The 27,037-nt window shown below is 46.9% G+C and overlaps 1 protein-coding gene across 32 annotated transcripts in view; it reads left to right on the forward strand.

Annotated features, from left to right (window-relative positions):
• Window positions 1-6,347: 6,347 nt before the first annotated feature.
• EIF4G3 (eukaryotic translation initiation factor 4 gamma 3) overlaps window positions 6,348-27,037 on the forward strand; it is an 84,677-nt gene continuing 63,987 nt past the window's right edge. For 8 of the 32 annotated variants that reach the window (XM_028741422.2, XM_077931123.1, XM_028741423.2 and 5 more), the window contains exon 1: window positions 6,355-6,697. In XM_028741422.2, the coding sequence (XP_028597255.2) occupies window positions 6,390-6,697 (308 nt within the window). In that variant the 5' untranslated portion in view covers window positions 6,355-6,389. Of the gene's footprint in view, window positions 6,698-20,869; window positions 21,059-27,037 lie in introns of those variants that run through there. The other 24 variants (XM_028741429.2, XM_077931126.1, XM_028741433.2 and 21 more) reach the window with 9 other exon arrangements.

The raw sequence follows: 27,037 nt of genomic DNA on the forward strand, positions 1-27,037 counted from the left end.
GTTGACACTTTATTTCACAGCAAGAACAGGAAATCAATCTTAAAAAAAAAAAAGATTGTAAAATTAGTGAAATGTGCAAACCTGAAAAATAATAATAATAATAACAACAATAAAAGGAAAGGAAAGAAGGAACCTGTCCATTATCCAACAGGAAAGAAAGGGGACTTAGAAATATCAAAATGGAAAAGCCACTAGTGTGAACCCAGCTGGCATCATCTGCTCAGTTGTCACCCTGGTTAAAACACCAGCAGCCAATTTCACACTTCATCTTGGGGCTGGGGGCATGTTTTTTAGCATCTCTACAGGAAATACAGTTTTGAGGTGTGGCTTGCACACAAATGTCACAATTGAAGCACTTCCAAGATGGAGTCTCTTTCGTCAAGCGTGGAGGAGGCTCGGGCAAGAAAGAGTAGAGGCCTCTGTAGAACCCGGCAAAGGCCTACTGGGACAGTGCTGCCATGGTAACAACACAACTGCCAGCCAGGGGTGGTAGTGGTCTACAGGCCCTGTGTCCCAAAGTGACTCTGAATGTGGCAGCTGGCTTCACCTAAAGGTTGAGCCTTGGACTAGTCAACCCAGCCTTTCTTAATAGTGGGGTCGGAGAGCTGAAAAAACAAATCACGTATTTGGTTTCAAATAGAACATGGGTTGTTGTTTAGTCATTTAGTCGTGTCCGACTCTTCGTGACCCCATGGACCAGAGCATGCCAGGCACTCCTGTCTTCCACTGCCTCCCGCAGTTTGGTCAAACTCATGCTGGTAGCTTCGATAACACTGTCCAACCATCTGGTCCTCTGTCGTCCCCTTCTCCTTGTGCCCTCCATCTTTCCCAACATCAGGGTCTTTTCCAGGGAGTCTTCACTTCTCCTGAGGTGGCCAAAGTATTGGAGCCTCAGCTTCAGGATCTGTCCTTCCAGTGAGCACTCAGGGCTGATTTCCTTAAGAATGGAGAGGTTTGATCTTCTTAGTACATGGGTAAGGTAAAGGTAAAGGTACCCCTGCCCGTACAGGCCAGTCTTGCCAGACTCTAGGGTTGTGCGCTCATCTCACTCTATAGGCCGGGAGCCAGCACTGTCCGCAGACACTTCCGGGTCATGTGGCCAGCGTGACAAGCTGCATCTGGCGAGCCAGCGCAGCACACGGAAACACCATTTACCTTCCCGCCAGTAAGCGGTCCCTGTTTATCTACTTGCACCCGGGGGTGCTTTCGAACTGCTAGGTTGGCAGGCGCTGGGACCGAACGACAGGAGCGCACCCCGCCATGGGGATTCGAACCGCCCACCAAGCGATTGGCAAGTCCTAGGCGCTGAGGTTTTACCCACAGCGCCACCCGCATCCCACAGTACATGGGTAGAAGAGTCTAAAAAGCCCAGGACACGCATTTCCATGGCCCTTTAGCAGCTATGGTGGCTCATTTACCAGAAGCAATGTATTTAGCATTAACTCTGGAAGTGAATACAATCTGGAGTGGGTTTGGAGTGAGGTCTCAGATCTTGACTATGTTGACTCGTACATTTGAATGCAGAGGAGTGTCCCTTATTGTACAACCATAGCCTGCTTTGTGCTCATGATGGTTGCAGGGCTGCCCTGGCCTGTACAGTGTTGGGATATCATGGAATCGTAGAGTTGGGAGGGACCACAGTGGTCATCTAGTCCAACCCCTTGCAATGTCACACACATGCACAAAGGCCCCCCCCCCAATCCTGGGGGCAACTGGGTGTCGCTGATACACGCTGCCCTGGCTTCTGCCCCCGGGAGGTCACTTTGGTGCTGCTCACGGAAGAGTTGGGCTTCACCCCCAGAGACGCACTCCGTTGTCCCTTGAGACAGATGGATGCCAACAAATGCACTATTATTGCACCAATGCAATACAGTGGTACCTCAGGTTAAGAACTTAATTTGTTCTGGAGGTCCGTTCTTAACCTGAAACTGTTCTTAACCTGAGGTACCACTTTAGCTAATGGGGCCTCCTGCTGCTGCCGCTCCACTGCTGCACGATTTCTGTTCTCATCCTGAAGCAAAGTTCTTAACCCGAGGTACTATTTCTGGGTTGGCGGAGTCTGTAACCTGAAGCGTCTGTAACCCGAGGTACCACTGTACACGCATAAAAATGCATGCCTGTCCAGAGCAGCCCTAAAAGATGCCAGGATGTTCTGGTTTCAGCTTTGTCTTGTATATCGAGCGGCAAACACTAGAGGTCAGGGCAGGCAAGGAATTCCTCCAAATGCAAGCTTCTCCTGTCTGTCAGTTGCCCTGACGCAGAAAACCTTGGCATTGCTCACAGAGACTTGAAATGAGAGGGGAGCACCCATCTCTTTAACCACTCCGATGTGCCAGGAAGTCGGGATTTGTGCAGCTCAGGCAGAGGAGGTACCTTCCATTGGTCTCCTTAACCTGGAGGGCAACAAACGGGGATCTCAGTGGTGTTTCTGGAATTCTTGGGACTGAAGGGCTGCAAATTGCCTTTCCCCATGCATGCCCATTTGACTTCAATCTACAGAACTGGCACATTACACTCGTTCCACATTTGTAAGAAATCAAAATTTTAGTGTGGCAGCACCCACTCTTTGGAATTCCTTCCCTATTGTCACGGCACTATTTTCTAGCACTTTGTTAAAGCATGCCTAGGCAGACATGTGGAACGTTTACATGCATTTTAATCTGGTTTTTTGTTTATTGTAGATTTTCATTCTGCTTTGAAGGTTCGAAACAGTTGGTCTTCAGCTTTATTTGCTGATGATTTCACCGTTTTATTCTTTTGCGTAAACCATGCTGTGGGTTTAAAACAAAAGCAAAAAAACGCAAACAGCCACCAAGCTATATAAACTTGTATTAAATGAAATAAAGAATAAATCCATGCTGCAGTGATGCCGAAGACTTCAAAGCAAGCATGACTCTGATGGATGCCCAAAGCTGGTTTTGGTTTTAGTTTTCCAAATTTGCTGTTCTCTTAGAATTTAGACCATCCAGCTAAGAAAATAATTCAACGGCCTCAGTTTTATTTGATGTCGAGGGTATACAGGGGAATGACAAGGGAGGCCAGTGCACGAGGTTTGGGCAGGCTGCAGTTGGGGAGGATAAAATGACAACTGGACCAAGTTAATTCAGGGTGGAATTGAGTTGTTGTGGAAAGAGAGTTATAGAGAAGGTATTAATTAAACCCGGAGGTGTATTGCGAACTTAAGGCTGTCCCTGATCACCCAGTCAGCAGTTACTTGGGAATGGGGGAGGGTCAAGTTTTTCCAGGTCTAGCCCCCACCCCTCCTGTTTTGTCCTCTGGTTTCTTGACCTACTGCAACCTTCAGGGAGCGGTTGTTTTGGACTACAACTCCCATAATGTGCTGGCTGGGGCTGATGGGAGTTGTAGTCCAAAACATCTGGAGGAAACCTGCTCAGTGAAGGCTCCTGTGGTGTCTCACACGCCTTCACCAACTATTGCAATTACCTGATGCATGTGGAGTGTCCGGTGCCAGAGAGAGCCGCACTCCATCTGTGGAGAGGCATTATTTCCTATTCCAGCTTCCAGGACTGAATGAGTCATACAGTCAAAAACAGATCAAAGATTTGACCCTGGTCTTGCCTTTGGGGCCAGTCCCCAACTCCCTTCTCATCCCAGGGGAGGGTTGCTGTGGTTACTGGGACACTAAGGAAATGCACTCTGCCCATGTTCACAGGTTATATATTTCTCCATTACAGTATCACATATTTAAAAGAGGAACAGCTGGGCTTTCTAAACTGCTCCTGGGGCTTTAGCCCTGGCTCCAGCAGAAGTTCTGACATATAATGGCTCCCTTTCAGACATTCTCTGGTTGGCATCTTTCTGTCTCAGGATACAATGTGCATTTGGGGGTGAAGTCAAGCCGTTGGAAGGTTGCAGTGCCTGCTGTGGTTGTAGAGTCTGATATGGGAGCACAAAATCTACATGAACCCCTTGCCTGTTCAGCAGATTACCAGATTCAATGGAACAGAGAGGTGCTAAAGGTAATTTTAAATTCTAGACTTAATGGTCTTAGTGGGCATGGTGGGGGCTCCCTCTTAGAGGGTGACATGTATTTCTTTGGACCAGGCCACAGTGGGAGCATCTTGTCTAGCAGTGCGCTGAATCTGATCCTGGAGGTAGCACATGCAGTCATCATTTGGGAAGCTCCCTGGTCAAGCAATTGCTCTTGCATGCAGAGGGCCCCACTTTCAATCCCAGGGAGCATCCCTAGGTAGGGCTGAGCAACCACCTCTACCCTGAAACCATCTGGAGCTCCTGCCAGTCAGCAACAACCTTAGTGAGCTAGATGGGTCACTGCTCTGTCTTAATTGGATCCACCTTATTTTTGTACTTTTTAAATTATTTGAAATGGTTTTTTAATGCCGTGTAGTGTTGTTTAGGGACGCGGGTGGCGCTGTGGGTAAAAGCCTCAGCGCCTAGGGCTTGCCGATCGAAAGGTCGGCGGTTCGAATCCCCGCGGCGGGGTGTGCTCCCGTTGCTCGGTCCCAGCGCCTGCCAACCTAGCAGTTCGAAAGCACATCAAAGTGCAAGTAGATAAATAGGGACCGCTTACTAGCAGGAAGGTAAACGGCGTTTCCGTGTGCGGCTCTGGCTTGCCAGAGCAGCGATGTCACGCTAGCCACGTGACCCAGAAGTGTCTCCGGACAGCGCTGGCCCCCGGCCTCTTGAGTGAGATGGGCGCACAACCCTAGAGTCTGTCAAGACTGGCCCATACGGGCAGGGGTACCTTTACCTTTACTAGTGTTGTTTAAATTGTTGTCGCCTGCTCTGGGACCTTAGAGTGAAGGCTGGATAAGAAACTGGCAGTAATAACATAACCTCCAGTATTTATCTGATCAAAATATTCCATTATCATCATTTTATTATTTATACCCCACCTATCTGACTGAGTTTCCCCAGCCACTCCAGGCAGCTTCCAACATATATAAAAACAGAATAAAACTTTAACATTTAAAAAAACCTGATTGTCAGGGCTGTGGGTTCAAGTGCCACGTTGGGTGAAAGATTCCTGCATTGCAGGGGGTTGGACCAGATGACCCTCGCAGTCCCTTCCAGCTCTACAGTTCTGCGATTCTACATATAAGGGGCTTCCTTCAGACAGTCTTCTAGAGGATGTATAGTTACTTATCTCCTTGGCTAGGGGGTCGTACAGTGGTACTTAAGAACTTAATTCGTTCTGGAGGTCCGTTCTTAACCTGACACTGTTCTTAAACTGAGGTACCACTTTAGCTAATGGGGCCTCCCGCTGCCATTGCGCCGCCGGAGCACGATTTCTGTTCTCATCCTGAAGCAAAGTTCTTAACCTGAAGCACTATTTCTGGGTTAGCGGAGTCTGTAACCTGAAGAGTATGTAACCTGAGGTACCACTGTAGAACTCATTTATCTGATGAAAATAGGGATGTTTCACCTAAGGCAAAGCAGGATATTCCAGGATTAAATCAGAAACCAGGATGGCTTCTGTAAATCAACTACTGCCCATGGAAATTAGGGACACTTGGAGGGAATGTAATAATAATAGCAGCAGCAGCAGCAGCAAAAAATAATAAATAAAATAAAATGGAGCTCTGCTGCATGGGCGGGAGTCTGGACCTGCCCTAAAGTGCTGCCTTTAGGGTACCGCCGGGGGATGGACGCCTCCGAAGCAGAGAGGCTGGCGAGGATCGCCGGCTTTCCGAACCTTCCCGAGCAGCCGAAGTGGCTCGGCACGAGCGGGCGAGCGAGGTACGAACAGAGCGGCCGGAGTCGGCTTTCCCGAAGATACCCGAGCTCGGAAGCCTACTGCGCGCGGGCGCCTCCCCCTCCCCCCCCCCACCCCAGCGCGACCCGCGACCCGCGACGCCGCTGTGGCAGCCGGAGGAGCCGAACGCTTCCGGAGCTTGCCGAGCAGCCGAGCGCCCTCCTTCGTCGCCCGTCGTCGTCCTGCCGGACTGCTGGAGGCGGCCGCCAGCGCCATGTTGGATGCTCCGCTCCGTCCGTGAGGAGAATCCGCCGGCATCGCCCGCCCGACACCCGCCCGACGCCCGGGAGCCGCTCCGTCGGGGCCAGGGGCACCGAAACCCGCCGAGGGCGGCGGCCCTATGAGCGGCGGCGCGGCCTGAGCGGCCCCCGCCCGACCCTCCGCCAGCCGAGCAGGCAGGCAAGCAGCCGCAGGAGCCGGCCGGGCGAAGCAGAGCAGCGGCGGCGGGAGGCGGCGGCAGCGGCGCGGCAGCACTTGAGGGAGGCGGCGGCGGAGGGAGCAGGCCGGCCGCGTTGTCACGGAGACCGGCCGGGGGTGCTGGCCCGCCGGGCTGCCCCCGCCGCCGCCGCCGCCGCCCCGCCGCTCCCCGCCCCCTCAGGCAGCGGCGGCGGCCGCCCCGCCGCCGCCGGCCTGGTGGTGGCTCCGCTTGGCCATGAGCTTACCGCAGAAGGCGGCCCTCAAGCCCGGCGCGGCGGCGGCGGTGGCGGCGGCGGGAGCGGCCACGACCACGGGGACCCCCTCTGGTGGAGGGGTAGGGCCCGGAGGGCCGCCGCCTCCCGCTGCTGCTCCTGCCCCGCCGCCGCCGCCTCCAGCAGCAGCGGCAGCAACCGGGCCGTCGCCACCGCCGCCGTCCCCTGCTGCTGCCGCCGCCGCCGCCGCTGCTGCACCGGCTGTAGGAGCGGCGACGGCGCCTCCTCACCCCGCCAGCATCAGGGCTCTCCAGACACAGCCGCCCCAGCAGTATCCTTTGGCACCCAAGGAGGGGCATGCATCGCTTCTCCATCCATCCGTCCGTCCATCCTCCCCCCCCCCCCATGAGGGGCACGCGTGTAGCCAGGAGGAACGTGTGGACTTAGGAGGGGGGGGGAATATCTGTGTGTCAGTCGTGTAAAAACGGGTCCGCTTGTCTGGAGGATCGTCTCTGAATGTATGGTGTCCTCTCTCTGGGAATGTGTGGATTTGTGAGGGGACAAAAAGGGGGAGGTGTGTCATCTTTTGAGGAACCCGTGTATAGCCAGGAGGACTTGGCCGTCCGTGGGGGAATGTGTGGATTTAGGGACTTGTAAACCGAGGAACGGGTGTAGCCTGGGTCTTGTGTGTATGTTTCATATATGGAGAGCTTGAACTTATTTCGTGTAGATGGAAGGAAAAAAGGAACAGGAATATCTCCTCTAAGGGGACGTCAAGGAGCTGCTTCTAAAGATGGATGAGCGTGCAGGGGAAAGAAAAGGGGGCCCTAGAGAGAATGTAGGGGGAAGGAGATTAGAATAAGGTGTGGGGAGGTCAGATCTCTTCCCTTAAGGATGGAGGCAGCATGGAGTGGTTTTTGTGTGTGTCAGGGGTAGGTGGGGAGGATGGAGCTGTCCATCAGACATGTGTTGTGTGTACCTCAGAGGTGAACTAGGAAGGAGCGGGACCCAAACTTGTGTAGGCAAGAGGACAAACCTCTTCTCTACCGGAGGCCCCTCAGCATATGAAATATGGGTGGTGGGGGATGATATTACACATGCCCACCCTCTTTATTTCTCTGTTAGAAAGGAGGGTCCTCTCCCACACACTCTTGCCTGGCTGAGCCTCTCAGTGAAAGGGCCAGCATTTTTTATGTTCAAACAAAACAGGAAAAACAAATGTCGATGTCATACAGGACTAGGGCAGCTGTACTACAGTTTCTCTTTCACTTTGTAAGAAAAGGAAGGGCTCTCTTGCCTAGAGCAGTGTTTCCCAACCGGTGTTCCGCGGCACACTACTGTGCCGTCAGACATTGGCTGGTGTGCCGTGGGAGGGAGGCGGGCGAGTCGGGTGGTGAGAGGCGGCGGCGGCGAGGATCCGCGTCGAGCCGGGGGCGGCTCCGCGGTGGTGGTGCCGAGCGGCGGGGCAGCGCGTGCAAAAGGGAGGAGCGCGAGACAGCGGAGGAGGAGGAGGCCGGCATGTCCGGGCAGCAGCAGCAACAACAGCAGCAGCAACTCCCGGCGACGGCTCCTCAAGCCCCGCCGCCGCCCCCTCCTCCGCCCGCTATCGCCGCCACCACCACAACAGCCGCCGCCGCCTCAGTTGCCGCCGTCCCTCAGTCCCTCGCTCTGCTGCCTCCTCCCACCCCCAAAGCTTGGAGGTTCCCCGGCAAGGGGGAGGGAAAAAACTTTCACTTTCGTGCGTCCCTCCCGGCGTGACGCTGCGCGCTGACGTCACGGGGCGGGGCTTTAATGGTGGTGTGCCGTGAGATTTTTTTTCAGTAAACAGGTGTGCCGTTGCCCAAAAAAGTTTGGGAAACACTGGCCTAGAGAGGAGGCGAGTTTTGGGCATGGCTCTTCCTCCAGAAGAGGATCCAAGAGGGTTGGCTTGGAGGGGAAAGTATCCTTGCTTTGTTTTTGAGGGAGACCAGTGTACATGTCTGCGTGTTTTACAACAGGAAGGGGAGGTGATGGATGGTGGGTGGGTGGAAAGGGAATCCCACCTGCCAGGAATTGGGCCTGGTGCCTCTGTGTTTGTGCTGTGATACTCCTTTTTAACGCTGAAGAAGAGACACATACTTCAGGGTCTCCTATTTTATTTGCAGAGAGTTTGTTATTCTTTGCACTTGCCAAAAAAGTGCAACTGTAAATGTTGTTCCCCGAGTGTGCTTATGATGAGATTAAGACCACAGTCCTATGGAATTTAGTGGTACGTACTTCTGAGTGTAGGCATGGATGGGATTGGGTTAAAAGTCTGCTTGTTTGTTTTTAAATAAGAATTTGTTTGATGTAAACTATGAGCAGATTTTTCAGTTTTGTTCTTTGATTATGAATGTGAAGCTAGGATAGAATTTTTTAAGGCATTGTTCTCTGTAAAATCTAGTTTTGGTGGAGTTGATAAGTTTATATAAAATGTGTCCATTGAAATGGTGACCCTTAGGAAAGAGCATTTTTAACAAAATGTGTTTAATATTTGCTGCGAGGACAGGAGTCTTATGAGGTAAATATTGCAGGAATTAGTTGAAAAGTGTGTATTAGAAAGGAAGGTATATAAATGAGAAATGGGTGTGCAATAGAAACAGCATATTAGCCTCTGCATAGAAGGATTTGTATGCATGTGTTAAAGGGGAGGGTTTTTTTGTAGACCAGTGAAATTAGATCTCTGGGAATATCAAAATATTTGATGAATTGGAGAAAACCTCATCCTCTGGATTAATGCCTGTGGATGGTGTCCAGAAGTGCTGGTTTTGCTTTGTCAGCAAGGTCAGCTGATGGTTCATAACAAAAGCAGATTTTCTCTTTATTGTAGGGACAGACTGTAACAGCTGTGAGATATTTACCTAGAACTTACTTCCCTTTCTGGCTTATCTACTGCTGGTTGAGGTAGGCACGTCAGACCTTATTAAAACCTGTAATTCTGTTGGCTTGCTTAACTGGATTTTTACGGAGTATGGTGCTGATTGTCAATTTAATTTTAATTCACGGAGTTCTTCAGATTCTTGTGTGGTACATATATAGTTTTACCAGTTCTCTGGTATTACTGGACAAATTGTAATACAGTATGTGGAAACTTCTTTAAAAGACCACATAGAGTAGCACTTGCCTTAAGTGTTGCTGCTTTGAGTTAAATCAGGGCAAGTTTCTTAGTTTTGAGTGCTTTGCCAAGGATTACAGTGGGAGTTTTGGAGCAATTGAAGTGTATGCTGGGTTTGCTTTTGTCCAATTTCTACTGGATTTTCTGAGCACACTTTGTGGCTGGAATGCAACACCTTTATGCCCGATAGCTATGGTAGTTAGCTTCTGCTTTCCTGGCTCTAGGGATGAAGCATGAACACAGAAAACTTTCCAAAACCACTATTTTCTTGTAGTAAGTAAAGTATTAAAAGTGCATTTTAATTTTCCAACCTCTGTGAATGTCAGCTTAGTGTGACTGGGGAAGCTGGCCCTATGCTTTGCTGGAAAATGCTTTCACTTGTAGTAATTTTTAACCCCTAGCTCAGTTGTGCCCTCCATCCATGCATGTGTCATTGAAAGAAAAGGAGACTGGGTACTTTTCTGGTCATTTAAAGAGGTGGCAGGTTTATGTAAAGAAACCCCTTGAAAGTGCAGTAGTCCTTGTGTGGCAAAGTATAGTTGAGCCTTTAAGAACAGGATATATTTTGTAAGAGGGAGCTGCTAAAATATTACATATTTTATATATATATATAAAGTATATATATATAGTAAAAGGTAAAGGTATCCCTGCCTGTACGGGCCAGTCTTGACAGACTCTGGGGTTGTGCGCCCATCTCACTCAAGAGGCCGGGGGCCAGCGCTGTCCGAAGACACTTCCGGGTCACGTGGCCAGCGTGACGAAGCTGCTCTGGCGAGCCAGCGCAGCACACGGAACGCCGTTTACCTTCCCGCTTGGTAAGCAGTCCCTATTTATCTACTTGCACCCGGGGTGCTTTCGAACTGCTAGGTTGGCAGGAGCAGGGACCGAGCAGCGGGAGCGCACCCCGCTGCGGGAATTCGAACCGCCGACCATGCGATCGGCAAGCCCTAGGCGCTGAGGCTTTTACCCACAGCGCCACCCGCGTCCCTATATACATACATATATACATACATACATACATATATAAAGTAGCTCAGTTTGGGGAAGGGCCTCAGCTCAGTGGTAGAGCATCTGCTTTGCACCCAGAAGGCCCCAGGTTCAATACCCAGTGGCATCTCCAGGTAGGATTGAAAAAGATTCCCTGCCTAGAGACAAGTGCTAGAAATTCGCTGGGTGCCAGGTGCATTTTGCGACTTAGTGCGGGTCCAATTGCGACCTTGTGCAAGATCTCTGGATGCCAGGTTGGTGACTGACAATCTCCATCGGACTGCCCCGTCCCCCACCTTTCCCAAGCAGGTAAGCAGAAGAGCTTATTTACAGCATTTGTCCCCCCCCCCCATCTTTTCCTCTAAGGAGTACATGACTCACCCCCCTTCCTCAGTTAATCCCTGCAACGACCCAGTGAGGTAGGTTAAGAGGCTGTGACTGGCCCAAGGTCAGCCAGTGAGCTTCATGACTGAATGGGGATTTGAACTCTGATCTCCCAGGTCCTAGTCCGACACTCTTAATTGCTACACCGCACTGGCTTCCTTGAGTACTTCTGCTATGGGCAGGTGTATAAATTACCGGTAAGTAGGTAAATAAATATGGGGAAAGCAAAACATCACTTAGAGAGGTATCTAAACTATTTTCCTTGAATATTTTCTTTTATTTTGGATTTTTTTATTTGATGTTTTAATGTGTTGTAAAGTGCATTGAGATTTTTTTCTTTAAAATATAAAGTGGTGTAGAAATGTAATGAATAATAATTACTATCATAACAATAAAAATATAATAATAAGCACCGCTGGGGGTGGGGAATGGCGCTTAGACATTCCGTTGTGGCAACTGCAACCTAGAGATAAAGTGCCATTTGGTAATAAGGTTATGTTTCTGCCTTAATGTTGAAAGAGGCTGATTTGAGTTGATGTGACTTGACTTGTGAACGAAAAAACAAATATTAGAGTCTTTGCTCTGTTGTGAGTGCGCTGTTAACCTCTAGGTTAGATTACTGCAACAAGTTACACATGGGGCTATCGCTGAAGACAGTTCAAAAAAGTCAGCTTGTGCAGAATTCAGTGGCCAGGTACCTTACCAGGGCAAGACAGTTTGAGCATGTAACACAAATCCTGATCCGACTACACTGGCTGCCAGTTAGTTTCTGGTTTCAAAGTGCTGGTTTTCACCTATAAAGCCTTAAACAGCTCAGGACCAACATTGTGCCCTCTAGATGTTGCTAGACTACAACTCCCATCATCCCTGATGGTTAAAATGCTGGTAGCTGGAGCTGCTTGGAGTTAGAATCCAATGACATTTGGAATGCTTCTCTGCTTTAGAAGCTTTAGAAGCAGATAATCCATATATAAAAATGAAGGACCTGGAAAAAGAAAGAAGCTAGTGGCCCCTGGCACAAGCCTCATCTCTAATCCCCAGTGCAAAAACAGTCGCCCACCCCTGCATTGGGGTGGTTGGATATTGGGGAAATAAATGTCCTGCAGGACAGGTGAGCTTTGAAAACTTACATGAGATGTGACCTTTAAGAGCCTTTTGATGTGCATTGAACTTGTGTATCAGGAAAAAGAATCTGCTCCTAATGTTATCTCCTCCTGTTCCTTCTAGGCAATTCAAAGGTTACCCCCTTTGAGCTTTTGGATTCCATTTAAATCTTTGTGTTTAGAGCCTGCTGAGTGCATGCAAAATGATACCTGATGGACCTTAGGCAGCAACAGTTAGTTAACAGGTACAGGGACTCAGTTGAGGCATAGCTCCAAGTTACGGTTTGTGATAGTTTCAAACCCAAAGAATGGTTTCTAAGCATGTAACACATGTGCTTTCTGCTTTGCTACTAGTGGGTGGGTGTGCTGCCCTACGTCTTGCTATAACTGCCTTGGTAGCGTTAATGAAAGGAACTTCTGCCCTGCAAAGCTTATGAAGCAAACCCTCTGGAAGTTCTTTTCTTCTTGCACATTTTGTCGCCTGCCTTCCTCTTGGCCCTGAGCTCCTTCATACAGTGCTATTTTTCTAGAAAAAGAGGTGCTGGAATTCAGCATGAACACCTCCCTTGTTCTTTTAGAATAGCAATGGCTCCCACCTGAGAGGTGCTGGAACTGAGTACCTGTGAGTTCCTTTGAAAAAAACGCCCTGATACATTAGTTTGTCAGACTCATAAGGGACCTTAAATACCCATAATTGGAGCGATGAAACCACACAGGGTTGTTGTTTTTTGTCCTTCTGTTCCTTGTGGTTGTGTTGTGAAGTACTTCCTCACTGCTACGCAAACATAGTCTTCCTCACTGCTACGCAAACATAGTCTCTGATGTGAATGCCTTCATTCCAAAGCAAAATGGTGTGTTAGTTTAACTCTTCAAGGGATAGTTCTAGCTTGGTTGGTCAGGAAACATCTAGTTGTAATAAAAAAAGTACAGATCTGCAGGAGTTGTTTTACCTTTCAGTCTTCTATTATAGCTTAATGTCTGTGCAAGAGCGAATGAGAATTGGAGAAAGAATGTAGTAGTATATCACTGATTCCTCAGCTGTAAGGGGACACTAGTTATGGGTCTACCTGTCAAAGTCACTTCCTATTTCCCTATCACCTATTGTGGCCCCCAAGAATTATTTACTAGGAGAGTGGCAGTCCACCTGTATTTTTTTTCGTCATCTGTTCACACACCTTCAGCTGTAGCTTGGGGATTCCTGTTTTTCATATTCTTAATTGATGGTGCTGAGTGTGGTTTCCCCATGCTTTCTCTCTGCTAGATGCTAGCAGTGGCTACTAGCCACAATGTCTATGTTCTCCTTCTACTGTCGGAAACAGTAGGCCCCTGAATCCCAGTTGCTGGGAATCACAAATGGGGAGGTTGCTGCTGTTGTGCTCAGGTCCTGCTTGTGGGCTTCCCTTTGGGGCACTTGGTTGGCCACTCTTGAGAACAGGAGGCTGGACCAGGAGGGCCCTGTTTGGCTTGACCCAGCTGCATGGCTGTCCTTAATGTTCTTATGCTGAAAGTGAGCAGCAGAGCAACTCTGAAGAAAACTTCACCTGAAGAAAAATGGCAAGAACACTGTGAGATGGAAGTTATCGCCACTTGCTCACATCTCCTCAACATCCCATCCCCATGCTCAACATGTCAGTTGCAGCATGGTTGCCTTCAGCACCATCACAGGCATTCTAGTTGCTTTGGGGATTTTTGATGGACTTGCTCTCATGCCTTGTATTGGCTTTGGTCTGATTGTGGGGATAGACTCTGATCTGGAAAGCATCAGTAATTCTGTGGCCATCTGGCTTGGGCAGAAATCGAAGATACAGTGGTACCTCAGGTTACATAAGCTTCAGGTTACATACGCTTCAGGTTACAGCCTCTGCTAACCCAGAAATAGTGCTTCAGGTTAAGAACTTTGCTTCAGGATGAGAACAGAAATTGTGCTCTGGCAGTGCGGCGGCAGCAGGAGGCCCCATTAGCTAAAGTGGTGCTTCAGGTTAAGTACAGTTTCAGGTTAAGAACGGACCTCCGGAATGAATTAAGTACTTAACCCGAGGTACCACTGTACATTGTCACAGAGTTCCAGAGACCATTTGCTTGGTCTCCTGATTTAGTGGTTGAGGATTTTTGATGTCGTTTTTATTTTCTTTTGCAGTTCTTCTGCATTTGCCAGCAGGCTGGAGCACTACTGGAACTTCAGCCATATTGCAGATACATGCCTCTGGGAATAAGAGTTGTACCTTTTTCTCCCCGCTCACTTATTGGGAAGACCTCATGGCTAGAGAGGGAGTATTCTTTCTGAGTCCTGAAATGAGAATTAAATTCTTCAATTTGAGGTGGTTTTTGTATGTTTGGGAGAGCCCAGGTTTTGCATTCCCAAATAAGCAACTGCTCTGTTAGCATGAAGCTTAGGCTCAGACTGCAGCTTTGATAAACTGATCCTGTAAACAGCGGCTGCATTGCTAAATCATTTCCTTCTGGGCATGATCCATTTGAGCTTACATGTTCTTCCCATGGATCTGTATTAATGACTTATTTGGAAAGAAAAGCAGGGTTGGAGAAGGCCTCTTTTGCTGTAGCACTAAATATCTGAGGTGCATTTTGAGCATAATCTTATCATCTTCAGACATTTTTTCTCATTATTATTACTACTATTGCTATTTAGATTTGTAAAAAAAAAACTCCACAGCCATATCCTACCAAAGCAGTGTACAATAAGATGAAACAAGATGAAATACAAAAGAGACTGATGCAAACTAAAAACAGTAAAGTTGTTTTTACAGTTGGACAATTACTATTCTATAAAATGGCTGTGCCACACTTCAGGGAAAGCCTTCTTAAGCGAAGATGTCTATAGTAGCTCCCTAAATATCAAGGTGCTCAGTGCCTGTTCAGTTTCAGTTGGTACTCAAACATTTGGTTGAATGTACAGTAATTTCCTGGACCAGTGTTAGAAACTCAGATATATAAGCTAATTGGCAAATGGCACCTTAACTCTAGGTTGCAGTTGCCACAATGGAATGTCTAGGTGCCATTTTCCCCCTAGTGGTGCTTATTTTTATATTTGTTGTTACTCATTTCATTTCTATTTCTATTTCTATACCGCTTTATATTTTAAAGAAAAATCCTCAAAGTAGTTTACAACACATTAAAGCAGCATACAGTATAAACCAATCCGGAATAAAATTCAAGCTTCAAGGAAAATAGTTCAGATCCTTCTCTGAGTGACATTTTGCTTTCCCCATATTCGTTTACCTACCTGCCCAATAGCAGAAGTACTCTAGGAAGCCGGTGTGGTGTAGCAGTTAGAGTGTCGGACTAGGACCTGGGAGATCAGGGTTCAAAACCCCACTCAGTCATGAAGCTCACTGGATGACCTTGGGCCAGTCACAGCCTCTTAACCTACCTCACAGGGTCATTGTAGGGATTAATGGGGGCGGGGAGAGGTGAACCATGTGCTTACTGGAGAAAAGGATGGGATATAAATGCAGTGAATAAGCTCTTCTGCTTACCTGCTTAAGAAAGCTGGAGGGGTAAGCCACATGGAGATGTCAGTCGCCAACCTGGCGTCCAGAGATCTCCATGTGGTTGCAGTTGGACCCACAACAGTTGCAAAACAGCCTAGTGCCTGGTGAATTTCTAATAAGGTGAGGGCGTAGTGGGATTTAAACTGTAATCTGAATCTTAGGGTCAGGGTATTATTGGCACTGTGAAGGGTAGGAGACTGGACTTGCATCCTTCCCTTGTTCACAGCTTTACTTTTTATTTTTTTGGTAGAAAATCGGAGTTTTTTGGAATTTCATTTTCTACTCTGAGGAGGAGTACAGAAGCAGCACAATACAGGACTTGAGTACAGTTTGCAAAATTAGAAAATGAGTTATTTGGAAAGCATTGATTGGAAGGCTGTGTTTACCCAAATAACATAAGCCTTTGGTGTGAGGCATTGATCAACCAAGAGCATGTCTTACAACTGCAACCAACAGATCTCACAGTTACCACTTCATGCCTTAGCTCTGATGCATTCTCTGCATTCACCCTCCCAAGTGTTAAGATCAGCAGAGGGGACTTTCTCATCCACATCCATTTTGGGTGTAGCAACCCAAGAGAACACATTCTCTGTGGCATCCCCTAAGCTATGGAATTCCCTCTCCATCAAGGTGTGCCTGGTTCCTCCGTTATGTAGTTTTTGTCATGTGTGAAGATACACCTCTTTACCTGGTCTTTGACACCAGAGAGAGAGATTTTCAAGAACCTGTTCCTGTGACTAATTTGTTCTAAACTTCTTGTAATGCTGTATTTTTAAATAGGTTGGGACTTGCCTTGAAAAGTTACCTTTAGAACCTGGCACAGTGGTCATGTTTGAGAGTCATACTAAGTCCACCACCCTCCAGTTATTGTACTGGTCAGCATGCCAATAATAAGGGATGATGGAAGCTGAATTTCAAGAACACCTGGACAGCTACAAGTTGGAAGCAGTGTTCGAAACTCACATTGTCCTAGGCGTATTTTGCGACAAGGAATTCCATTAGCATGAGCACTTTCTGGCTGCACCTAAGACTGCACCTAAGATTTCAGATTAAAACTGCAGAGTGGAAGGAAGGGAGGGCCTTTTTCTGCCTCCCCACTTCCAGCTATTTTCTGAAGACTGGAGAAAGACCCTCTTAAGAATATTAGGAGGGTGGGCAGGGGAAGGACTACACCATGTGAAAAATGAACATAATATTTTAGCTTCAGTTCATTCATTTTCAGCTTTGTATTATTATTATTTTTTCTTAAAAAAACATTCCGTCGTTGTACCCATAACCTAGGTTTAAGGTGCCATTTAGCTCCATCTTTCATATCTCAGTTTCTAACACTGGTTGCAAGAGCATGTGAATGAGCCAGAGGCTCACATGCTCCCCTTTCCTCTTCCCACCCCCATGTGGCCAAGAGGAGGCATGCTTGAAACAAACCATAGTTAACATGAAGTCGAGTTTGTTCGTCTGTCTAGAGCAGTGTTTCCCAACCTTGTGCCTCCAGATGTTTTTGGCCTACAACTCCCATCATCCCTGACTAGCAAGACCAGTGGCAAGGGATGATGGGAATTATAGGCCAAAAACAGCTGGAGGCACAAGGTTGGGAAACACTGGTCTAGAGCAACATCAGTTCATAAGCAAAAGTGGAAGGGAAAACCATGTTGGACAAAGAGCAGCAGTGGAGCATGTGAACCTGGAGGTCACTAAACTATAGCTTGGCATGAAGTCCAGATGTGGCCAATAGATGTTTACAACTGCTGCTGAAGCCACAAGGCTGTGCCTTGAAATGAACTGCAGTCATATTCGTAACTGGCTTTGCCTAGCATGCTCCTTTATTTTAAGACCCAGGACAATGGGGAACTTATTATTTTAGGTTTCATTATCATTCTTAACTGAAGGTGTTAGTGGTGAGGTCATGAAGAGAAATTGTGGGGTGAATTCATAACCTTAAGCTCTTCTTAGGATGGCCTGGGGTTAAGCCTCTCTTGGCTGTGAACAGAGCCTCTGGAATGCAGTCAAATAATTGCAGGGACCTGGTTTTTTAAATGGTACCCTTGGGCGTGAATGCTAATCAGAAGAAACTAGACTTCCACGTTGCCTTTTGACATTATTTTGAAGCTATTTCTTTGAGCTAGAAGGCCTGGGTTTATGTGGTGACACTCGGCGATCTCAATGTTTTGTTGTTTAAAGTATTCTGGTCAGACTCAATCTCTGTTAACACCACAACTTGCTTCTAAATGGCACTTAACTCTTGGGGTCTTGCATTATGTATTTTAACAAATCTCTCCAGAAGGAGATGAAGAAAACGTTCCCAGGTTATGAAGAAAAGGTCAGGATTATACATTTCCTGTCACTTGCTTTCCTCACTTTTCACTTTGTGGCTTGATGCAGGATAGGGCGTTCTGTTCCTGGAATGTGAGCTCCCTAGCGGAACAAGAGCAAAATGTGTTGGTTCTATCAAGCTGTGCTTGTGAGTGGACAATGCCTGCGTTTCTGGCTGCTTGGGAGGCCGTGTGATGCTCATGCAAGAGTCCTTTTCTGCCTGGCAGCTGAGGAGATGTCCCCTGAAGAGCTGGCCCAGTGGGTCTCCCTCCCTACCTCCCCTCCCTTTCTCCCTCATTCTTTTTCTGCTCTGTGCTCTGCCATTCAAAAGACTGGCATTGACCAGGGAGACAAAGAGTTCTTTCAGGCCCTGAGCTTTTGTTAATGCTCCCAAGTTTCCCTTCCCTGCTCCCTCCTCTGATTGTTAATGAATGTTGCACAGTTGTAGCAAGAGTCAGGGGTATATTCCATTCATATTTCTGCATCCTTCTGGAGAGGAAACGGTGCTCTTGAACAGATATTTGGCTGATCTCGCCATAACCAGGTCTATGCCCTGATCAGTAGTAATCCTCTCCACGGAGGCAAGGTGCTTGCTGGTTTAAGTGACTTCCACTGGACAATGTGCTTCTGCCCTTTCACAATGGATGATGGGCTTGAAAAGCTGTCATTTTAATTTTTGTGGGTATAAAACCCACCCCAACCCAGGGCTTCATGGTAGCTGAGGAGTGACACTCCTTTGAGCCTTTGTATCACTAGCCTCCAGTCTCCCAGACTTGAATGGCAGATATCTCCACAAGCAGTGCTAGGATCTTCTAAGTCATTCTGATAGGTCTGCTCCTTGTAGGCTTTTGCAGTACTAGGGTGGTGTAGCCAAGGTGGCCTGGCACTCTGATTATATTAGTTTGGATTGCTAAATAGCAAAACAATTTTTTGTGTGTGTTTTGAGTTCCCATGTGTGCAGCTTGCCATTTTTTGCTACTGTCCCTCTCCTCTCTGTCCTCAAGTAACAGATTGCTGGTGAGTCAGCAACTAGCCCTAATGGATATGCTTTACCTCCACTCTTTCAGGCAGCATGTCTCTGATACCATTTGCTGTTGTGTTCAGGTCTTGCTTGCAGGCTTCCCATTGCAGTGTCTGGTAGGGGACAGGATGCTTGATCATTCGCTGGCCCGATCTACCAGGCTGTTATATTCCTGTGGAAGAATGCAGGGGCATGAATGATGACACCATCCATCAGTTTAATAATTAATTTTCTTTGCATCTAATTAATAAACAGTACTAGAATGTAGTTTAATCTTTTATGGCTGGCAAGTATTTAATGACTAGAAATGATTGCTATGTGAAAAACAGTTCACTTTCTGCAAGGTGCCATCTCTTTTTGAATTCCCTGGTATAGAAATGAAATCTCTTGTGCACAATCCAGGAAGTGAATTTAGTGTGGTATTCTGGGCATGGCAAGCCTTGTTAAGCAGGTGTGTGCCTGTTTTAAGCAAGAACTCTCCTATCCTTTGACAAAATATGTTTCTCCCAGGCGTCATCTGAAGTAACATAGGATCAGTGCAGGGGAGGTGCTGTTTGAAAGTGTAGCTGGGCCAGGTTCGTGGTTCTGGTTCTAGTATATAAAGCCCTGGGCAACTTAGGCCCACAATACCTTAAGGACTGCCTTCCCCTATACATCCCAGGTTGGTCACTGAGATCATCTGGAAGAATGCTGTTAGTGGTCCCCCATGGACCAGAAGCATGACTCATGACAGCAAGAAGCCATCTCTTCAGTATTGTGGGCTGAGCTCGGTGTAACTCCTTCCCAATAGAAGTCAAGGCAGCCACTGTCCCTGCTGAATTTCTGGTGCCTGGTTAAAACCATTTTAATTTAAGAGGGTTTGCATCATCTGTTCCTTCTCTAGTGTTTAGTTGTTTAAATTCTCAGGTTTTTAAAATTCTGTTATTTAATGTAGGTAAGCCCCAATATTTTCTAGTGCGAGGTGAACAGTTGCTAGTGGGAAGCAGGAAGTCCTCCTTCCTGCACTGACTCAAGTGTTTACCCACCCCTCTGTCTGGTATGCTCCAGCAATTGTGTTTCTCAGCTTACACCGGGAAGTTACCATGGGCTATGAACCCCAGTTTTAGAAGCTGCTTTTGTGAAAATGCATTAAAATCCCTAAAAAGGGCCATATTGCTTTTGCAGTATCCTGAGGTGTCCTTCACACATTGTAATAGGTCTTTGAGAGCCACTTTTCTGTGGGTTCATCCTATCATATGTGGCACCAGTGGGGAAGAAGATAGGTAGCTTGCCCCCTCCTTGTTGCTAGAAAGACTCTTTCCACATGCTTCCCACACCCCCAGACAGTGCTTTGCCACCCCTTTTTCTGGTGCCGCTGCTAAAGACCTGCAGCCAAGTAGGTGATTGTAGCTGCTTGAGTCTGTGCTGCCTGGTCAAATCAGGGATGGTCATCTGACAATGGGTCTGTGTAGCTAGCCTACCGCCTCCCCCCCCCACCTCCCTTTGCTTGTAGGCCTCCTGGGTCCTGAACCTCTGGAAAAACAGCTCCAGCTGCTGCTGCTGCATTGTAACATGTATCTGAGCTCCACTTTCTTTTGACAGTTTGCTAAATGTATTCTGAATTTCTCAGTGAAGGCGCTCCCTGCCTTAAAAAAAAAGAAGCAAAGCTTAACTGTGGGTTATTTGTCTTCATAGTTGGAACGACTTTGATTATTAACCTTGCCAGTGTTTGTAGCTTGGAAATTGCTCCAAGGAGCAGAGAAAGAAGGAAGCTGGTCAGTGCCGAGGCTGCTTTGTATGTGGGTGTAATGCAAGTTCATGCAAGGGGAATACGAAACAGGAGCAGTGCTTGGCCGCAGGGGAAAGAGGCTGTTTTGTTCAGCCCATTTCTCGACTTCCTAATAAATAGTGTACATTAAGCAAGGATCATGTAGCCTGGATTTCAAAATACAGAGGGCACGTGTTCTGCTCTGTCACTGCCCTGCTTTTTGTGATGTGATACGTCACATGGTGGGCTCCTTATTTTTAAGGCATGTGCCTTGTTTGTCGGCTCCAGTTACTGTTTCTTGATGATCAGAAGGCAGCCAGTGAACCGGTCGCTCCGTCAGAAAGGGACTTCCTTACCAGGGACCGGCATGGAACTTTCTAATCCAGCTCACCATTGTGTGGGATTGTATTTGAGAACCTCATGAGGTGAGCCTGGGATTCTGTTCTCAGATTTCTTCCAAACTCACAGCCTGAAGGTCGCCAGTGCAATGTGCATGAGGTGAGTTGGCTTGAATCTTTGCTGTCTGGGGCTGATGGGCATGGTCTTATTAAAACAGCTGAAAGGCGCCTGGTTCAGAAAGGCTGCCGCTCACTCTGCTTCTCTTTGATCATTATATTCTGCTTTGTCTTTAAATTTTGGACTGTGTAGGGTTAAGGCTCCACATTCTTTGGCGACTTCAGATATCTAAATGGGAGAGACAAAGGGGTGGCACTGCTGTTGCTATCCCAACAGAGCTGGGAGGTGTTTTGTGCTGAAAAATGGCCACATTGCCCTCCCGTGTGGGTGGCATCTCAGTGTTCCCCCTTGGTAACAGACGTTGCTGGTTGCTGCCTAAAGCTTCTTGTGACTCCTGTCCACAAACAGGTAGACGCCCATGTCCAAGCAGAGTTTGGAAGGGTTCTGTTGGCTGGGCTCCTGCAAAGTAGCCATGGCTAGGTGACGCTTCTGCCTCTTGTCTGTTGCCCTGTGGTGCTGGACGGGGCATGCAGCTGTGTAAACAAGCCAGAGCAGATTTTGGCTTGCTGTCAAGATCTCAGGGGTGTATTTTATTAGTCCAAGCCAGCATGCAGGAGGGGCGGGGGCAGAAGGGAAGTTCTGGCCCCTTGCCCGGTGAGGTTCAAATTGCAGTGGAGCTTTTGTGGAAATGTTGCATGTTCATAGTTCTGGAATGATGAGGGCCTGACTTTATCTCATGCCAGGAGGTGGGAGGGGAGCCCCACAAGATTTGCAGAGCTCAGTCATTGCCACATAAGTCAGCAAGTCCTGTGGTATCCCAACATGAAGGTTTGTTTGTTTGCTGTGGCAGGAATGTTCATGGGCAACCAGGGTGAGCAATTGTCTCCCATGCTTTCATCCTTCAGGATGTGTTCTTTACACTCCGGTAAACTTGACTCCTCGCTTGTTAACTATTTCTAGAAGGTTTGTAAGTGTGGTTTCTCTCCACTGTAGTAGACTGTTCGTACAGCTACCACCACCTCAGTAAGCTCCAAGCCACAGAGTTCCTCCCTGTCAGGTTCTTTTTCCTGGGGATGGTGTGTAGAAACCAGCATTGTCTCTCAGCTGAGTGCAAAGGTCCCAGTTCCAGTTGTGTGAGGTCAACTGCTGCTGTTGTCAGGGATTTTCAGATGCCTTCGATAGGTTCTGGTTTTGTGGTTTGATAAAATTTAAGGGAGAATAGACACAGAAGCAGCAGGACAGGACAAGCACCTTATGGGAGAGTGGTCTAGCTGCTTGCATTTGAGTAGTAATATTATCTTTTGGTGTTTTTCAAAAGAGTGATAATCTGCAATTTGGTGTTTACTGCCCTGGATCTCCAGCTCTTAAACCACACTCTGATGGAAGCATGGTGTTCTAGAGAGAAACGCTGCCTGTTTTTTTGGTTTTTAATTGGAGCTCAGTTTAAGTTGAGGCAATTTTAGGGACAACACGCTTTTTCCTTCCTCTCTTGCCTGACCATTCTTCTCTTCATAATGAGTGTGGGAGCCTCCTTGTGTTGATAGGAAGTTCTTTATAAGCTGGCGGAAATTCATCCTCTGAACCTCTTAGCAAGTGACCACACTGCTTTAAGAAGGAAACTAGTAGTTTATGAGAGAGCTTAATCCTGTTGCAGAGGATTCTAATTGTTGAATCACATATATTTTATTTTACCAAACCTTTTATTGTTATCCTTCTGTGGCATTAGAAAAAAAACCCTTTTTTGCTACACCTTTATTTACAGTGTGGATATTCTGGATTATTGCAGCTCTTTTAATTGCAAGTTTAGGGCAGCCAATCAAAGGCAGCTTTCCTTTAAGCTACAAAATTGTCAGCCTGTTAGGAAGTGAATTCTAGTTCCCAGAACTGCTTTTAAGTAGGGAAAAGGATTAATAGAGTGAAATGCCTGTGTGTGGGAAAATGATTGCTTGTACATAAGAGCATGAGCAGAGTTCTTATTATTGCAGAGTGATTTTACAGCACGAGATATTGCTAAGAGCATGATGAGCACGTGATCACCTCATGCTAGACTAATGATTGGCTCACGTAGCATAACACTCTCTTTGTCTGTGGGCAAAAGCAAGGTTACATTCCTTTGATTTGGTACCTTTGAGTACCAGGCAGAGCAAGCTCAGTGCTGGAGGAGAGAGGATGATTTATTTTTTACTGCACACAATAAACATGGCACGGCTGAAGCCAAAGCTTTTTCTTCAAGTCATCTTGGTGTGAGACTGATTTCTTACTGATTTTCTTACTGATGTCGAGCTGGTTTCTCGACATTTGGTGCCCCGTGTGACTACCTTCGGACTCCACGTTGTTTCTCATCGTTCAGCGCTCACCACGCGTCTTTCATCCGCTATGGATCCCGGTGAGTGCTCCCTTGGTACCCCGTGTATGTGATTCTGGATTACGTTACGGACTTATCAGCACTTATCTCGCCCGGCAAGGGCTGCAGACGCGTCGTTCATCCACCTAGTGGATCCCTGGTGAGTGCTCCCAACCCCCCCCTTTCTTTTGCCATTATGGGGCAGTCTCTCTCTCCACCACAGAAAAAGTTTTTTGAAGACCTTAAATCTCTTTTGGCCAGCAACAGCCTTCTCGTCTCAGATGCTGACATCAAGTCGCTTATAGAAGCCTTGGATACTCACTGTCCCTGGTTTCCTCAGCATGGGAATTATAGTTTAAAAGACTGGGAAAAAATAGGACAATTTTTCCAAAACCACCCTCAGATTGATGTCAAAGTTTTGCATGCCTGCTGTAAGGTTTATAAGGCTATCTCAAGCCTAACTCCTACAAATCTCCTCCTGGCCGCTGCTTCAGCTCCTTTGCCCCCCCTCCCAGTCCTCATGCTGTTTTCAGAAGCACCGTCTTATCAGCCTCCTAAACAGGCAGACATTTTTTCTCCTTCGGCTCCTGTCGTCCCTCCTCTGCATTCTTCGCTTCCTGCGCCTCCCGTTACTACTCCTCTCCAAGAATCTTCGCATTCAGCACCCCCCGCTCTTCCACCTCCTCCGCCCAAGGCACCTGGCACCGCTTCTACCATTCCTCTCCAAGAAGAGACTCTTTGTACCACTGCTCCGTTGCTGCCTTTTGATTCTGATACTCCAAATCTCTTTCCTGTGATTGCTCCTGCACCCCCAGCCCCCGTCATGCTGACCCAAACTGATGTTCTTGATGGGCTGACGGGAGGAGGCAATTTTCTTACCATTGCCCAACAGTTGGCCCTTGATCCTATGTACTGGGCAGCCACCACAGCCTCAGCCCAAGACGCTCTGGCCTCTGTCCCTGATGACAGGAATGAGCGCAATGGCCGATGGGGCAGCATCAGACAGGGCCCTGCAAAGCCCTATGGACAATTTGTTGATCGCTTGTACAATACCTTCAAGTGGCAAGTTCAGGACCTGGCAGCACAAGAAGCGATTGTTTGCCAGCTTGCGTTTTATCATGCACATGAGGACTGTAAGCAAGTGCTGCGCCCTTTGATGGCAACATCAAATATAGCCATTGCAGACATGCTTAAAGCCTGCCAGTCAGTGGGCACTGAGATGCATAAAGCTCGCTTGCTAGCCACGGCTCTGTCCTCCGCCGTGTCCCAAAATCCTGCAAAGGATAAAACCTGTTGGATTGACAGTGGCTAAGGAAAAAATCCAGCGGACTTTACCCATTATGTACCTGGGACACAAGCTGACAGCATCTGCTGCCATTCCAGTTACGCCTCAACTACAGTTTCCTCATCATCTTAAACTGGTGGATTTACAACAAATTCTTGGACAGCTGAATTGGATAGAGTTATTTGGACCTGCCCACCTCCACTTTGTCTCCACTATTTTCTGCCCTTAAAGGACATAAGGATCCAGCAGACAAGATCACAATCACCTCTGCAATGGAAGAGGCTCTTCCACAGCTGTTCCAGTGTTTCCTGGCACGCTGAAAGGCCATCTTCATCCCTACTGCATTGGCCCCCCTTTTCCCTGGGAAGCCACTTCAACCACCAAACATCATTACAGTTTTGCTGCCTCCTAATAGCGACCATCCCATCTGTGTCATCACGCTTCATTGGGCTTGGACTTTTGACTCAGCAGTACAAGGAGCAATACATCAGACTTATTTACAGCAAATGGGCTCCTGTATCTGCAGAAATGGTTGTGTGACTTCTTCTGGATTGTGGTTTTTACATGCCAATAATCGAGCCACGAAATATCACACAGGTTGCTCGGAAGTGGCCATTGGACTAATTTACCATTCTCATCCTTATTGACATCACTTGGATTTTACCCCCCAGATCACTTCTTTTTTTCTCCTCCCTCAGGAGTCCTGCCTTATGATGTATTCCCCTGAGCATGTACAGAGGGCTGTCTTGGAACTATTGTGGACTCTTGGCAAGGGAGGGGGTGAAGGGATTTCAGTGTGTTCCAGTTGTTTCATTCTTGTGCTTTGGCATGGTTCCCGGACAGAAAGCAAGTTGCAATATGGTTCTTTAACAGGACCTGCAAAGACAATGGGCTCTGTTCTCGACCTTGTTGCAATCTTTTTAGTTACAGCAAGCGGAATATGCTTCGCTAGTGCCTTTTTAGCTGCTGAGAAAAATGATTTTAAAAAGTTTTGAGAAGTTTTGAGCTTTTTTTGGTGATGGTATTCTAGTATTCCAGTAAATGCTTCATTTAAGATTAGCAATAATATAAAGGACAATCGTATAAGTTTATCGCCTGTGTTTTGTTGCTTGCAGAAACAGTGTCTTATTGTTTTCGTTTTAATCATAATAGCAATAACTTTTTAGGTCATTATCCATATTGTAATTGGACCTATGAGTATTTTGATGGATTTTTTTTGCTTTTTGTTTTTTTTTATTTTATTACCACTATGAGTGATAGGCCAAAAGCCTCAGTTGATAATGTCACAACCTACATGACCTATGAACAACAAGCTGCGTGTAGAGATTTTTATGTTTGGTTGGACTGGATGAGAAAGAGCAGTAAATCTGCATATTTACTTCAATCTGATTTATGGTTATTCTGTGGCAAATTGGACCGAAGCTTTGTTTTTAATTCTACCATCTTTGTTTTAAAAATAATCAACAAAAAACAAAAAAAAGGTCAGAAATGAGAGAAGTTGCTTTATAAAATTTTTATGCTTTAAATGTAATCCTTGCCTCTAAAGGTGGAATTTATGCCTTAATTCATTTTCATTGTTGCATGTATATAACTGATCAATCAACCAATATCTCCGCTACTATTGATTATATGGAACAAATGATAACCCATAATCCTTTGAATCCACCTGAAGGTTTTGATCCATGGGATTGGTTATTTTTTTGGTTACCTAATGGAGTATGGTTAAGAAAAATATTATTGATTGTAATTGCATGTATTGTTGGTTTTATTATGTATTCAATACTTGCTTTTTTTTTATTTCCCAATATATTGCATGGTGGTTTCGACCAAGGCCCACCACAGGGGTTACAAGGGGAATTTATGTTGCGAAATATAAACGCTTAGGTAATGAGATATACGATTCTGATTAAGATTTCCTCTTATAATATAAACAAGAAAAGAGGGCATGTGGGAAAATGATTGCTTGTACATAAGAGCATGAGCAGAGTTCTTATTATTGCAGAGTGATTTTACAGCACGAGATATTGCTAAGAGCATGATGAGCACGTGATCACCTCATGCTAGACTAATGATTGGCTCACGTAGCATAACACTCTCTTTGTCTGTGGGCAAAAGCAAGGTTACATTCCTTTGATTTGGTACCTTTGAGTACCAGGCAGAGCAAGCTCAGTGCTGGAGGAGAGAGGATGATTTATTTTTTACTGCACACAATAAACATGGCACGGCTGAAGCCAAAGCTTTTTCTTCAAGTCATCTTGGTGTGAGACTGATTTCTTACTGATTTTCTTACTGATGTCGAGCTGGTTTCTCGACACCTGTGACATAAATGCACTCTCTCTCTCTCTCTCTCTTTCTTCCTGCATTGTTGGAGACTCAGGCCTGGCCTCCGTCA

The sequence above is a fragment of the Podarcis muralis genome, chromosome 7, assembly GCF_964188315.1.
Source record: "Podarcis muralis chromosome 7, rPodMur119.hap1.1, whole genome shotgun sequence".
NCBI lineage: Eukaryota > Metazoa > Chordata > Lepidosauria > Squamata > Lacertidae > Podarcis > Podarcis muralis.